General features: G+C 37.6%; 3 protein-coding genes across 21 annotated transcripts in view; 2 read left to right on the top strand and 1 right to left on the bottom strand.

Moving 5' to 3' along the window:
* LOC127413367 (uncharacterized) overlaps window positions 1-16,875 on the top strand; it is a 74,065-nt gene that overhangs the window by 29,462 nt on the left and 27,728 nt on the right. Inside the window, exon 1 of one of the 3 annotated variants that reach the window (XM_051650470.1) lies at window positions 7,529-7,591. The exons of the other annotated variants lie outside the window; for them this stretch is intronic. Coding sequence (XP_051506430.1) covers window positions 7,531-7,591 — 61 coding nt within the window. The 5' untranslated portion in view covers window positions 7,529-7,530. Of the gene's footprint in view, window positions 1-7,528; window positions 7,592-16,875 lie in introns of those variants that run through there. 3 annotated transcript variants of the gene reach the window in all.
* Window positions 1-16,875, top strand: part of LOC127413373 (uncharacterized) — a 38,189-nt gene that overhangs the window by 3,340 nt on the left and 17,974 nt on the right. The gene's annotated exons all lie outside the window — the stretch shown is intronic.
* The window catches only part of LOC127413371 (peroxidasin-like), a 107,619-nt gene that overhangs the window by 90,556 nt on the left and 188 nt on the right, over window positions 1-16,875 (bottom strand). For 4 of the 17 annotated variants that reach the window (XM_051650492.1, XM_051650500.1, XM_051650489.1 and 1 more), the window contains exons 2-3: window positions 16,431-16,777; window positions 15,997-16,296 (exon numbers count right to left, since the gene is read on the bottom strand). In XM_051650492.1, the coding sequence (XP_051506452.1) occupies window positions 15,997-16,296; window positions 16,431-16,777 (647 nt within the window). Of the gene's footprint in view, window positions 1-13,865; window positions 15,289-15,383; window positions 15,465-15,648; window positions 15,685-15,996; window positions 16,297-16,430; window positions 16,778-16,875 lie in introns of those variants that run through there. The other 13 variants (XM_051650501.1, XM_051650491.1, XM_051650490.1 and 10 more) reach the window with 7 other exon arrangements.

Below are 16,875 nucleotides of genomic sequence, written 5' to 3'. Positions count from 1 at the left end.
CAGCCTGTTCCTTTTTCATATAAAATTATAAAGTCTATTAAGTAATTTAATAGTTACATTTCCAAAAGTTAGTTATAAAAGTCTAATTAAGTACACAGAACTGTGGAAATTGATTCATACATCTTAATAGATTTATATATAGTTAGTTAAATTAGGTCATTTCAATTTCTATCAGTACTCAAACTGAATTTTGAGCTGAACATTAAAATGCTAAAATGATGTGACTGCCAGGGCTATCTTTTATATTTTCTTGGAAAAAAAAAAAAAAGAAAGAAAAAAAAATCTATGATTTTAATTTTTTTTTTTTTTTTATGAAATTTACAGGGGTGGGGGACTCGAGTTACATGACATTACTTGATTCTGACTCGAGACGCAAATGTCAGGATTTGCGACTTGCTTGATTAAAGTAAGAAAATGACTTGACTTGAGAGCAAATGACTTGAGACTCGACTTTGACTTGAAGTGGAGGACTGAAACTACAAAGAGAAACATGACAGTCAACAAAGGCAATTTTAATCTGTTCTAGAAAAACGTTTAAACAAACAAACGGAAATCTTCGCTTCAGCTGATATTTGCAATTCATCATGTTAAAAGAAATGGATAGCCTAAAAGTCAGTAGACAATATTTTTATGTACAAAACAACAACAACAACAAAACAAAAACAAAAAAACAAGAAGAACAAATAGTTTAAGCGAACTCACCAGTTAAATTCCAATCCAATCGAAAAATATATTTCCGTATTCACAAAATCTCACAAAATCTCGACAACTGACGGAGATGGAGAAAATGTTCTAGTTATTTTACACCGGCTGCTCCATCACAGTGATGTGAGTGTTGATGTTGAACTGTTGCGCTCCGTTGCTGTCCAAGAGGAAGTTAAGGTAACACTTTATTTTAATGTGTCCTTGTTACACATATTACATGTATTTACTATAGTAATAACAGTCAATTATGCGTTATTACAAGCAACTAACCCTAAACCAAACCCTTACCCTAACCCAAAACCTATAGTAAATACATGTTGTTAATTAGTAATAATCAGTAATTACTTGTACCTTTGAACGTCTATCTAGCATTGGTAAAATTCACAGATTACCGATATAGTTAATTTTTGAGCTGGAATGAAAACAGACCTTTTCTATGTGGATTGTGCACCGATTTTACACCGATATGACTATGCAAAGGTACTCAGAAGGCTGCTTTCTTAAATATTTTTATCAAAGAATATTTGACATTATTACTATACACTGTCAACAAATTCTAGAAATGAACACTGAGACAATAAAGAATAAATACAAATACAATAAATAGCTCAATAAACAGTACTACTAAGCTTAGTATTAAGCTATTTAATTTATTTGAATTTATTCTTTATTTTAATGGTCAGCAACTGACTTATACTAAACATACAGTGTTGTATGTTCAGTATCAGTCAGTTGCTGACCATTTAAATAAATAATAAATACAAATACAATAAATAGCTCAATAAACATCAGTAGTACTGTTTAGTATCAGTCAAATGCTGACCATTTAAATAAATAAATAAAAATACAATAAATAGCTAAATAAACATCAGTAGTACTGTTTAGTATGTCAAATGCTGACCATTTAAATAAATAAATAAAAATACAATAAATAGCTAAATAAACTTCAGTACTGTATGTTTAGTATCAGTCAAATGCTGACCATTAAAATAAAAGAGTAAATAAAAATAAAACAAATAGGTAAATAAACATCAGTACTTAGTATCAGTCAAATACTGACTATTTTAATACTGCCAGTCAATTAGGGGCAGGTTGTAAAACAAGAAGCATTTACACCTGCCGAGTCAAGAGAGAAACAGCGGCAGCGGTGTTACACTGTATTCTGATAAACAAGTTCATGGGAAACTTTCAACGGTGGAAAACCAGACTTTTAAATATTACATTTAAAAGAAGGTTGAAGGGGGTACCAAACTGTGAATCCTGAACAAAACAGTTTGGTGAATACATGTTTGCACATTAGCTTCCACTCAGCTGACAAGCAATGAAAGTAGCTGCATGGCTAGCTAGTTAGCTATAAGCTCGTTGTCATGGAAAGTAAAAGATGGACCAGCATTGTGTCTCACCAACTAGGTAATAACCTAGCGTGAAATCAACACTCAACAGACAGAATCCACCACCGCACCGTTGTCTGCTGAGCTCCAAAAAGATGCTCTGATGTTTACCTTTCAATCTACTACATTACTGACTGCACTGACAAACTATAGCTGGCTAACAGCAAACAGATGTGATAAACATGAGTGACATGGATATCAGGGACAGGGTTAAGTTATATTAGTTATATTGAATAGGGAATATGATGGGGTCATTGTTTATTAACTTTCCAGTATGTATTTCACAAACAAGTTAGCAACTTACCGAGAAGACACTGCTCAATTCCGCACCGCTTAACTCCGCCCTATCTGCAGAGCCAATGGAGTCGAGCGTGCTCTGCTGGACAAACTACGTAATGACACCAATTCTAAAGCATTGTTTTCTGCATTATATGTTCTCAAAAAAAGTTTTCATATCTATGCATGTCGGTAAAGATATACGGCGATACCGATATATCGGTGAAAGGCTAATATCGGTCGGGCACTAGTTTCCATTGATCGTGGTATAAATATTGGTGGGGGGGGGTTGTACTTGGTTTATTTTATTATTGGGGGGGATTGGGGTTACCTCCCTCCTGGAATCTACGCACCTGCACTCGAGGATGATATTTCATACTTTTTTAGCTTTTATGATGTGATGTTTTTATGATCCTGTTGAGCATGTGTTCATCCATGGAGGGATTATTATGCGGCCCCATCATTCACAACTTAGTGACAAAGTCTTGGCAAACCTTATTTTGTGTAAATGCAACCAATTTAAGACACAATAATATAGATTGGATTTTTGTTGCAATATTGAACATTTTGTGTAATTGAATTTTATTTTATATGATTTTATTGTCAGATATTAATGTAGCACAGATGTGTATATAATTAATATAGATGTATGTAAAGATATGTATATAAGTTTATCTTTTTGGGGTAAAAATAAATATGTAGCCCAAATATTAACTTTTTTTTCTTTCTGTTTGGTACTGTGACTTGAGTCGACTTGATTTGATACTTAGCAGGACTCGACTTGACTTGCTTGATTTGTCTACACTGCGAATTTAGACTTGACTCGGACTTGATGGTTAAGACTTGAGCCCCCACCTTAAATAGATTTTGTCAGAGAGATGGATAACTACAGGTGTCACATGAGACTGCAATGATTTGAACTGCAAATTATTTGGTTAAATTCTTGCTCAAGTGGTATTTCCTCAACCATATAGAAAAGATAACATATTTGAAGACCAAAAAGTCAAGGGACATGCAGGAAAAGAACATTTAAATTAGAAAAAATTCAAAGGACAAAATACAAATATTTTCTGTAAATAAAGAAAATAATTCAGAAGCACCAATAAAGGAAATATGTGAACTGATTTTCTTTTTCTGCTTTAATTTGGACTCTATATGCATATATTTGAATCAATGTATTGTCTGTAAGCAGCTTATTAACAGTTTATTACTGTAACCCCTTTTTCACACTATGGGCCAATTTCAGTTTCAAACAAGAGCCTAGGTTCCGGATGTTGATGTTGAACTGTCCGCTTCAATTTCTTTCACTCTCTCTCTGATTACCAAAATGATTACCCTGATAATTTGTGCACAGTGCCTCCACTAGATAAAAACATATATTAGAGAATGTTACTCCTATATTATCTCTAGCAAATATTTACTCTATATTGTATCACTCTTAACAATGAATAAAAGACAAGGAAACAAATATTTAAAGAAACAAAAGAACAATTATTTATTTTATTTTTCCCTTTTATTTGTTGTATGCCCATTGTAAATATGAAATAAAGAAATAAAGAGATGAAAATAATAGAATAAGAATGAAACAATAATACTTTGTAAATTAAACAAATGTAAATGTAGTTATTTCTCTTCAAATGAACCTAAATTCACAATGATTTACACCCTTGGTTCTCGATACCGTTTACCATTTAAGTACACATTTCTACACATACCATGAGTACCTGTAACACATTAACATCAGTACCTCACACCTGTCTCTGGTTTTACCTCAACAGTCCCAATTGCAGTAATGATACACACAATAAAACGTTGGGGCGTTATGATGTGAGTTCTCCTGATATTACTCAGTTTATGCAGAGGATGAGTGATTATGAAGTAAAAGGTCACTTACGTTCACTCATAGTTTCTGATCCTCAGGTCCTTCGTAGAAAATATTATCTAGTTTTAGCTTACTAGAACTTTTCAGTCACTCACACTTTCACAGGTGGTATGGTGAAATCCCGCGATTAACTAAACAGTTTTTCAAACTAGATACCAAATTAAAAAAAAAAACATAAACCACTGTAATAAACAAATAAAAGGCTTACAAGTTGCGGATTATCATTTCGGGCCTTATACTGCTCACAGTGGGCTAATCTCCAACATGATATCACATTTCTCACGGAGCATCAGAAACACGCGTCTACCCATCACCATGCCTTCCCTCTATGTCTCACCAGAGGGAGAAAAAATGTGACGTCACTTCAAAACTCAATATTTAACATTGATTGGCCCATACTGTTACATTTCTCAACAACACATACATCGATGAATATGATTACAACAAGAACATAACACTGAAACACAGCATTATGGGAATAGTAATTTTGACATTTTACATAACAAATAAAATACATCAACAAATTAAACACATTTTGTAGGGTTCTTCACACTATATGATAAACACATACATACACATTATATTCAAAATAACATGTATTTTAAGGGTCCTTACATTATCATAATGCGATATTTGTGAGTTACATTACAATTCATCATCATGTAGTTTATTGTTTACACAGTGTCTTAGTTGCATCATGATGTCTTACTCTGAACTGTTTGATCACCGGATGTTAAGAAACAAGAAGGGCTGATGATGTTTAAAGGAAGAGTTCATATCGCGCGTTCCATTTGTCTCGGAAGTTGGAGCGAGTTATTTTCCGAGTTCCGAGACCGGAACTGACAAATGGAACGCCCCCGATGTTGGAATTCCTACTCGGAAAGTCGGACGAGCTCAGAGGACTCCAAGTTCAGAAAGCAAGTTGGCTGCGAAGAGCATCGACTGTAGTATGCTGTGGGTTTAAAGTTCAGCTAAAATTGGCTAGGTCACTGCTGCTAACAACAACAATGGTCAATGTTGCAACAACAACACTGCCTAACGTTACAAACCGTAAAACCGTTTACACATAAACCCCGTTAGACAAATTTATATTGCAAATATAGGTTTGTACTTCCATAGGGCATTGCCCTTTGTTTACACCGCTGGTTTGATTAAAACATGGTTAACATGTTTTGATACAATCAAATATGCGGAAACATGGTCGCAAGGCACCCACACAGACACAAACCCAATCCCCTCCCCCCTCCCCTCAAAAACTTTGGGGACGTGTTGAAGTGGATTTTGTCCAAGGCGCCATACAATATGTTGGGCCTCATGTATTCAGATAGAAGACAAAGGCAGGCCTAACACAGTCGTGAAACCTAACTCAGGCCCCCACATACCAAGTCGTAAATCTTACTGATAAAAACTGCACCAAAATCAAACAAAGGGAGTCCAAAACAGACTACAAATCCCATGAAGCCTTGCTCACTAAAGGATCGAACTCTCAACTCCTATTGGATGAGGCACACAACAGAACGTCCCTCAATCCATAACATCATCAGGAGTAGAAATACCTCTGAAATGCTTCCGGGATTTGCTTCCAGCAACTTTGCTCACCTGGTATAGATGCAGCTCATCGCTGCTCTCAGGTGCAGCCTCGTGGCACAAGGAAGTAACGTCCGACTTGAAACTGTGGCCATACAATCTCCATCTCGCTGGACGAGTTGAGATTACTCTGTGTTCAACCGAACACTCTAACGAATTCGAAGGAGACCACCGAGCAATCTGCATCTTCATCCATTTGCCTGCAGAAGTGAAGAGATTAAAGATTTCTCTTCCATCTTCAATCAAGTCGACATTTCTTAGTTCTCCGCCAGCCCGCCGAGAATCAACAGCCGTACCACCCGCCAAGAATTAACAGCCGTACAGCCCGCTGATAGAGCAAGGAAACGGCCTCCCGTCATCACCCGAGCCTCAAGGAAACAGGTCGGAGTTAAAGGATGGATGAACACACATTCTACGTCCTCATACAATTCAAGTAAGAGGTTTACGTCCGGGCAGAGATAGAATATTATAGTGTGTTATTCTTGTGTTTCAAGGTTGTACTTGTACAGTTTATGGACTGCCATGTCCGCTCATTATTAATACTTAGGGTATTAATTATCACAAATGAGATTTGTCGTATTGTGGTCCAACCAAAGTGGGCTGTTGTGTATTTCCACCATCGCGGGTGAGACCGGCAAACTGAGTTTATCCATTAAAGAATCAAAGAACGAGGGACTGTTTACGAGCCGTCCACGCGTCTCTGAGTGATAAACTAACAGCTGCTTTCTCTCCCACGATCGCGAAATCGGCTTTGGGGCCGTCACTTAATTCTCTCTCTCTCTCTCTCGTACTAACCACACACCCACACACACACACACACACCTTATGTGTTATAGGATTATTTTGATTTCCATATCTAATCATATCACTGTTTAGTTTGTAGTTGGAAGTTGGAAGTTTATTGACTGCATTGTATTAATTATTAATTGATATTACTGCATAAATAAACTTTGTTTATATTACAAAGAGAAGTTTTTTGGTTTGTTTTGCATACGCCTGTGTCGTGCTGACGGGATGTCAGTGTTCGGATTCAAGCCTTCATTCATTGTTTTTTCCCAAAAATCGATATTCTTTGGATGTCGATTTTCCTAAGAAAACAATCTGATATTGAGATTGTTATACTATTTGGTTATTAGTCCCTGATTCCAGGGTGGCGCCCCGTCAATGTTAATCCTTATTAATATTCTATTGATTTTTGATAAGTGATAATTATCTTTGATGTTTGTTGAATTTGAATGATCAATAAGCTAGTGTTTATTTTAATTAATGTTTCATTGATGTTAACCATTAACGATTATCTTTGATAATTGTTGATTTTAAAGGATTAAAAAAAGCTAACATTGATTCTCATCAATGTTCTATTGATTTTAATAATTAATAATTATCTTTGATAATTGTTAATTATTGCTAATAACCAAACCCGCTCCTAAATGTAGCGCACTACATTTACTGGAACCCCATATGAGGTTTTAATGAGTTAGATTCAATTAATTAATTTAAATATTAATTAATAACTAAAGAAATAATTATTAATTATTTCTGATAGTAACACTGATCTAAACAACCAGTAAAGCCCTACAAATACCAACCCCCTTCCCAACAATTTTGGGGGCATGTTGAAGCGGGTTTTGCCCAGGGTGCCATACAAGCTAGAACAGCTACTGAGAAGAAGACTAACAAAGACAGAAAATGGCTGATAAATGTCACATCTATCTGCTGGGACTGATAATTCTCTGCTCACCTCTCACAGGTAAAGAAATCTGTATACAGATAATTGTTAAAGAGATAAAAGGCATTTCTGAAGATTGTCTTATTTATCGTCACTGTTAAGAGTCTTAGTTCTGACATTTGTAAGCAGGGATGCCTGCAGCTGTATGGCTGTACACACTGTGTGTACCATGACTGACCTGAGAAATATTTACTCTCAGAATATTTCATCAGTCATGAAATGTGTCCCATATTTCTGTTGGCTGTTTAAAAGAACTAGCAATGTCCAATTTGCGAATGAATAATTCTTATTTAATTCGGTTATTTTCAGTGAATTGGCCAAACGAGTTTGCAAAACGGTCTGAATCGATTCGTGATTCAGTACAATTCATTCAGAGCTCTCTCACTGAATCATTTGGAGCAGTTTCTCAAACAGTAAAACAGTATTGGGATATTTATAAAAACAGCGCTGGATACAGTGTAAATTTACCTACAATAAACTGAAACAAAAGGCTGGCTTTTTGAGAGGTAACTTTGAGAAACATCAGCTAGTGCTGTGTAATGTGAACAAGGGGCTGTTCAAACTGAATGTGTTCACGTTGTTTTTCAATAGTTTTCCATGTAAACATTCGCTAGATGGATGTCTTTTGAAAACTGCATCAAGTTTAATTTTGTTTCTAGCATCTCTCATGGGAGCACTGCATTTTTAGACACTTTGTCAAGATAAAAAAACTTCTTCAACTGATAAAACGTGTCTCGAGACACCTGAGTTCTTCTCTATTTGTTGTGGAGCGTTTTGCTTTTTTAGCGCGAAAATGCGTCTGTTTGAACGGTCACTGGAAGAAATGCTTTAACCAATAGTTACATGAATGCTACTCATCCTCAAGAAAAGAAAACAAATGCTTATCTCAAAGTCACCAGAATCGAACGCTTTGGTGTTGTTTTTTGCACACACCAAAAAAATCTTAACCATTAAGTCCGAGTCAAGTCTCAAGTCGCAGTGCAGACAAATCAAGCAAGTCAAGTCGAGTCCTGCAAAGTATCAAGTCGACTCAAGTCACAGTACCAAACAGAAAGAAATAATAATCAAAACAAGCAAGTACAACCCCCCAATATTTATACCATGATCAATGGAATCATTGTGAAGCGATCAGTGGTGCTGGCGTTTCCGTCATGGCTTACAGTACATTTTTGAATATGAAATAATTAATGCCACAAAAATTATTTTTTAAACAAAATTTTATTACTGTTTATAACAAATTATTGCAATAGAAAAACATTCAAGTCATTATGAGACACTACGTTCACAGAAGTGACGTGACAGTGCAAACGTACTTTAAACAACTTTTTTTTTTTGCAATCTTAACACACACACAAAAAACTCTTTGGTGTATGAAAATTATTGCGTGAATTGGGGAGGCAGATATTGAAGAACTGGTGTTAGACTTTGGCTGTGTCTCAAGACTTAGTGAGCTGCCGACATACAGTAGACAGCATTTTGAGGGTGTGGGGGCTGTTGTTCACACTGAACGGGTTTGTGCTTCCCTCCGCATTGTTTTTCTATGCAAACACTTGCTAGATAGATATTCAACGGTACAAGTAATTACTGATTATTACTAATTAACAACATGTATTTACTATAGGTTTATGGTTAGGGTAAGGGTTGGGTTTAGGGTTAGTTGCTTGTATTTACACATAATTGTCTGTTATTACTATAGTAAATACATATAATATGTGTAACAAGGACACATTAAAATAAAGTGTTACCTTAACTTCCTCTTGGACAGCAACAGAGCGCAACAGTTCAACACTAGGGCTGGGACACAGTAATTGTGATCATATTCATTATAGTAGTTTCACTGTGTTTTTGTTGATGATGAAGTGTTCACTTTTATGATAATGTTAACTAATAATTTGTAACTAATGTTGATATGTTTATTTTTATGTCTTCTGAACAAAACATTGCACCAATGATTTATGTTTAGAAACAGACACATCGAATGAAAAATTTAATCAAGCTACATATCTGAGTAAGATTGAACATATTTCCTGTTAGTATGTTAAAAAGCCTGCACTGTTCACACATCAGTGTATTTATGATGTCTTGTTAGTGTCATCTGCAATACTGAACATTATCATTATAGTGAATATTTGAAAACATATGATTACTCTGATATTTGGGCGTTGTTCAAACCGGTAGCATCTTTTTATGAAAATTATGGGGGGCCGGACAAAAAAATGCCCCTGAAATTCAAAATTTGGGGGTGAATTGCCCCCCAAATAATTCACATCACTGCCTAATTATACACATTATCATATAAATCATTAGTTTTAGATTTATAAATTATGTTAATAAATTGATTAAATTGAAGAAGGACAATTAGAAGTACTGTAAAATATTGAGAGATTATAACAAAATATGCCCTCATAAAGGTAAAAAAAAAAAAAAAAAATGCCTTTGAACATAATTCCAGGGAGAAAAGAGTGCCTCTTAATGGAAACATTAATTTCTGATGCTGTTTATTGTTTTAAAGTCATGAAAAAGACATGAAAACTCTTTAATGTGACAATACATAAATATAAAGATCTCAAAGGAAACATTAGAAAATTGTAAAATAAATAAATAAATAAATACATTATACAACTGATTCTGTTGTCGCCATTGGACTCAAGATGGCGCCGAGTATGGCTGATGCGTTGCGAGCTCTGACACAACATTGTAGTTTTTTGTTTGTTTTGTTTACAATTCTTATGTTTTTTGTCTTGGATGTTGTCTGCCTTATTGTCTATGACAGATAAACACTTTTGGACATTGGTTCTGCAATTACACACCGTAAACCGGACTTCAAATTCCTCGATGCCGACCCGCTGTTTACAAACACGCCGGAGCCCTTTGTCTGGGCAGCCTGGCCGCGGAAAAGCAGAAGGAAAAGGGGAAACAGAGCTGGCGTTCTCATCAGAGTAAGACATCGTGCAAATCGACCCCAGCTACCCAGTATTCTATTGGCAAATGTTCAGTCTCTGGACAACAAGCTCTGCGAGCTGAGAGCGCGGATCTCTTTCCAATGAGAGATGAGGGACTGCTGCATTATCTGCCTCACAGAAACTTGGATGTCTGCGGAGATTCCAGACTCAGCCATTGAACCCGCGGGGTTCTCCGTGCACCGAGCGGACAGAGCGAAAGACCTCTCAGGTAAAAGCAGAGGTGGTGATGTATGTTTTATGATCAACAAATCCTGGTGTGATCAGAGAAACGTACATTCTATCAAGTCTTTCTGCGCTCCTGATCTGGAATTTCTTATGCTTCTGTGTCGACCATTCTGGCTACCGAGGGAATTCACAGCGGTCATTATCACTGCTGTGTACATCCCGCCACAAGCCGACACAGACCGGGCACTCAAGGAACTGTATGGGATTATAAGCAAGCAGGAAACCGCACATCCTGAGGCCGCGTTCATTGTGACCGGGGACTTTAACAAAGCCAATCTCAAATCAGTCGCACCAAAATACCACCAACACATTAGTTTTAACACATGAGGGGACCAGGTTTTGGACCATTGCTACTCTCCCTTCCAGGATGGCAACAAATCCCTCCCTCGCCCTCCATTTGGCAAATCGGACCACTCTTTAATTCTGCTTCTGCCCGCTTACAGGCAGAAACTAAAACAGGAAGCACCCACCCTCAGAACAATCCAGTGCTGGTCAGACTCTACGCTACAAGACTGTTTTGATCACGTGGACTGGGAGATGTCCCGGTCCACCTCTGATGACGACATCGAGCTTTACGCTGATAGCGTAACGTGTTTCATCAGAAAGTGCATAGAGGATGTTGTTCCGACCAAAACAATATGGATCTACCCGAACCAGAAACCTTGGATTAATAGCAATGTTTGCGTGGCACTTGATGCGCGGACCTCCGCTTTTAATTCCGGGAATGCGGAGGAGCATAAACAATCAGAACAGCAAAACGTCAGTACAGGAACAAGATTGAAGGACAGTTCGACACCACCAACTCTAGAAGCATGTGGCAGGGAATTAACATTGGTGTCAGGAGCACAACCTCTCCCTCAATGTCAGTAAGACAAAGGAGCTTGTGGTGGACTTCAGGAGAAGAGAAAGAGAACACAGCCCCATCACCATCAATGGAGCGCCAGTGGAGAGAGTCAGCAGCTTCAAGTTCCTGGGTGTCCACATCACTGAGGAACTCACATGGTCGGTCCACACTGAGGCCATTGTGAAGAAGGCTCATCAGCGCCTCTTCTTCCTGAGACGGCTGAGGAAGTTTGGAATGAACCGCCACATCCTCACACGGTTCTACACCTGCACTGTAGAGAGCATCCTGACTGGCTGCATCTCCGTCTGGTACGGCAATAGCACTGCCCACAACCGCAAAGCCCTGCAAAGGGTGGTGCAAACTGCCAGACACATCATCGGAGGTGAGCTTCCCTCCCTCCAGGACACATATACCAGGCGGTGTGTGAAAAAAGCTCAGAGGATCATCAGAGACTCCAGCCACCCGAGCCATGGGCTGTTCTCACTGCTACCATCAGGCAGGCGGTATCGCAGCATCAGGACCCGAACCAGCCGACTACATGATAGCTTCTTCCCCCAAGCAATCAGACTTTATTACTCTTATTATCTCACACCGGACTGTCATAAATTATATTCTCTTTACAAAACACTCTGGCAACTTACTATCAGCCAACAGCCTGAATGTCAATACAGTACAATACAACCTACTGTATATTTTATATATTTATTTATTTATTATTTTCTCCCAATTTGGAATGCACAATTCCCACTACTTAGTAGGTCCTCATGGTGGCGTGGTTACTCACCTCAATCCGGGTGGCGGAGGACAAGTCTCTGTTGCCTCCGCTTCTGAGACCGTCAATCTGCGTATCTTAACACGTGGCTTGCTGTGCATGACACCACGGAGACTCCGCATGTGGAGGCTCATGCTAATCTCCGCGATCCACGCACAACTTACCACAAGCCCCATTTAGAGCGAGAACCACTAATCGCGACCACAAGGATGTAACCCCATGTGACTTTACCCACTCTAGTAACCGGACCAATTTGGTTGCTTAGAAGACCTGGCTGGAGTCACTCAGCACACCCTGGATCCGAACTCGTGACTCCAGGGGTGGTAATCAGCATCAATACTCGCTGAGCTACCCAGGCCCCAATTTGGGTGGATTCTTGATCACAGAGGCATAAGTTGCACTGCAGTTTTCCTGAACTCTTTTTGCTCCTCTGATGGCAGCGTACGTCACTTTATCATCAGAATGAACCTGAATGACCAAAAGAGACACAGTCGAGCAATATGTAAGTATCAATGAACACATTATTACAGCATTTTTACAGCTTAAGTGATTCTATTTTAGTCCAACTTCATATTTAATATCTTCTAAATATCAACAGAAACATGGTTATGATATGAGTGAAGTGTGTAGAATCACTGGACTATTATTATTCTCAGTTAATAATCAGAACTATGTGACTATATTCATTAATTATAATTATTCTACATAGATGCTGCAGTGTATGGATAAAATTATTATTTGTACCTCTGAACTACTGTGAGTTAAAAGACGTGGTTTACAATATACGACTTTAAAATTAGACCCTTACCATTGTAGGATCTTATGGGCAGAAGAATTAACCATTTCTGTGCTGAACGACTTAAATCCAGGATTTACACTGATATTTGCTTCCAAATTATTACAACTAAGACACAGAGAGGCCCCCAAAATTCCTCAGCATCATAAATTAAAGCCTGCTGATGCCAAAAATTCTACCAAAACCAGGCATAAGCAGTTAAAGATGCCTGAAATGAGTCCATAAAACCTGCAACTGGCTAAAGTTAACTGCCTTGAAAACAAGGTAGATCTTTTGAAGCAACACAAAACCCCACCAACAAAGTGATCATCACATGACTTAAAGGCCATCTTATCTTGTCAGGTTTGTGCTAAAAAAAAAAAAATGAGCCACCAGTTAAAGTAGTAGTTCACCTAAAAATGGAAACTTTACTTTTACTCATTCATTTACTTAACCATATGTTGTTCAAAACCCATATGCTAGGAACATAAAATAGATATATTAAGCAGCTCTATTCCACAGAATAACAGTTTATAGTGAGCAGCAGCTTTTGAGCTTCATAAAGGACATATACTATAAAGTGTAATTAAAGGTTCAGTATAAAGACATCATAGCAGTATTCCACATGACAAGTGCACTATATTCCAAGCTTTCTGTGGTCATACAACAGTGTAACATAGCCTCACAGGCAGAAGGGAAGGAGAACACAGGGAAGCGAGGTTTCAGGTATGCGTTTTAATTGGCCACCTCAGTGCTTTACAATTTCACAAACTCATCAGTCTCACAGGCACAGAGTTATGTAAACACATCAGCTTCACAGGCATATCGTTACTTAAACACTTCAGCATCACAAACACAATAGATCAAACACAACAGCTTCTGTAGCACCGTGGCCTTCCTTGTGCCAGTCTCTCTCTCCCGGCTGCTGGTGGTGTGGCTGTTTATATGCCGCTCTCCCCATGCACACTGGAATTAGAGACAGGTGTTAAACATAATCTAGCTCAGGTGCAAGCACCCTTACCGCTTTCTCTCTCTCCAGATGGACGCTTGACCATGCCCCCGCTGCCACAAACAGCTATGTGTTGTATGGACTACTTTTATGGTAATTTTATGATGATTTATTTTTTTCTCTTTGGACCTGGACGGCAGTGCTCATTAAGAATTGTTTTGTACGGAAAAGAGCAGCATTAGAATTCTTGAAGAAAATATTGTGTTAAGATTCTACTGGGAGGAAAAAACAATGAGGGGCAACTTGAGGGCAGTAGCGGTTCTAGCTTGTATGGCGCCCTGGGTTGTCTGTGTGGGTGAACGACACGTTTCCTCGAAACGGTGTGAAACGGTGTGCAATGGGCTTTGAGGTATGTTTTCTATCATTTGGTGGGTGTGTCAGAGGTGTTACCCAATCAGCAGCGACTTGTATATAAACCCCTCCATATCAAAAAGGCAGTGCGCACAATGGATCCAACTAAAGTCCTTTACAAATGTGTCCACTGCAGCTTGGTGTATGCAACGATTGAAGACATTAGAAGAAATGTTTGCCTTGTCATCCTGAAATGTGAGGATCAAATGTTGGATCACCATAATTAGGAACCACAGTTTCCACATATCCCTTCACTCGATTGGGATGTTCTCTGCTATTCTGGAGGGCAAGGGCAGTGACTGTAACATTCTCTTTTAGTAGGATGCTGCACTGAATCTCTTCTGCTAAAGTGCTAAGATAGATGTCACCCAGATGTGATTAAGACATTTAATAAACACACTTTCAGTAAAAGTTCAGCAAACAGTTTACTGTATATTTCATACAATATTTACTTGAGCTCATGATAGTCTGTAAAATCCTAATGTGAACACTTTCTAAACTTCAGTAGAAAAGATTGAATTCCTGCTATTACAGTATTTCTCTGAAAGCAGTAAATGTCATTCAACATGAGAATCACCAGAATCACTGAACCTGAATCATCCTCACAGATTTGATTCAAACTTTATTTTAAAGCAGTCTGCACATTAATGAATGCTGGAAATGACATTGAAATCATGTTATTTTTTGTCATTCTTTTATATTTTTCAATTTTATTTTTTATTCTAAATTATAGTAGGTATCACTCAGTCTTCTAGGTGTTTCAGCTCTTCTTTTGTTTTCTGAAAATAAAAACAATATTTCAGTTGATGTCTATGCGTCTGCTCCCATAGATTGTTGTGAATCCTCAGATTGTGAAAAAATTTTAAAAACTCACCAGCTCTCCTTTCACAGATGATCTGAAGCAGAATAACAGTAGGAGTAGTTACTGCTGCAATCTCAACGATAATTATAATCACTGCAGGAAAGAGACACAGACACATTCAGGTAGAGGTTACATCACACGAGAATAAACAAACTGAATCCACAAAACTCTGTATGACCTTATTTGTGTAAATCAAATGAAAAGAAAACAATATCTACAAAAAATGCTGTACAGTTATCAGTTTAATGTAATACAAAGTGGTAAAGACATTTTATACCTCTCAATAATGATCCAAATGACATTTTACTGTCTGCTGAATTGCCAAAGTGGAAAAAAAGAGTTGCATCAGACAAAGTGTTGAAATAATATAGTACTACAAAACACATTAGTAAAATTAAGACACTAAATCAAGAGGAATATTCATCTAGATGTTTCACAAGTGAGAGAAATAAACTTTTTGAGCCTCTGGTCTATAGTTTTATTTATATTTAATCTGAAGATGTTGGAATGAAGAAGGGTGTTATACTTAAAATATTTTTCACCAACATTTGTCCTTAGTGGCAGTAATGATATGCATATATAACAGAAAGCTGCATTCAGTTATGGGAGTTTGTTAGTCTTTTACCCAAATACTTGACAGTATAGCTGACTGAGGTCTTCACGTCAGTTCCTTCAGTAATCTGACATCTCCACTCTCTGTTGTTGTCTTCATTCAGGAGTGTTGTAGTCAGAGTGATGTTACAGTGTTCTGGAGAGGATGATATCTGATATCTGGAGTCTGTTTGCAGATCAACACCAGATTCATTAACCCAGACCAGTTTCAATCCCCTAATACACAAAGTATGTCTATCAAATGAATATAATTGACAGGAGAGAGTCACAGAGCTGCCTGGTCTGATCTCAGTCTGTGTAGATGGTGGAGAGACTGAAAGAGAAATTACAACAGAAATGACACAACAGACTTCACTCTTTTCAGTGAATATGTGAGTTTAAAGAGAGAATGGTTTACATTTCCCATTAAATTGATCATAAAATAATTGAATGAATAGAAACACTGACCATGAAGAAAATGCAGATAAACATTTTCAGTATATGGTCTCTCTCCATTCACATTTTTCCAGCAGTTGTAAAGTCCATAATCTTCTTTTGTGGTTTTATAGATGTTCAGAGAACAGTCAGACACCAGATTCAGTCTCTCATGTCTCTCTATGTCATTCTTCTTTATTACTTCAGAAAACAGTACCTCTGGCTTTGAATATCCTTCTCCATAATAGGTCCATGTAGTTGATGTGCAGTCAGAACTAGCATTATTACATGGCAGAGTGACATTTTCACCATCAGTGAAGAACACATGGATGTCTTCCACTTCACTGGTACCTGACACATAGTGCATGTGTGTGTTTATTCTGTATTTATATTAATAAATAAAAATAATCTTTAACATTTACTTCAAAACTAAGACTCTTAGCAGTGACAAAAATGAGTCAATCTTCAGAACTGCCTT

Source organism: Myxocyprinus asiaticus, chromosome 22, assembly GCF_019703515.2.
Source record: "Myxocyprinus asiaticus isolate MX2 ecotype Aquarium Trade chromosome 22, UBuf_Myxa_2, whole genome shotgun sequence".
Classification (NCBI taxonomy): domain Eukaryota; kingdom Metazoa; phylum Chordata; class Actinopteri; order Cypriniformes; family Catostomidae; genus Myxocyprinus; species Myxocyprinus asiaticus.
The sequence above is the reverse complement of the archived record's forward strand: the minus strand, read 5'-3'. Positions and strand labels throughout refer to the sequence as shown.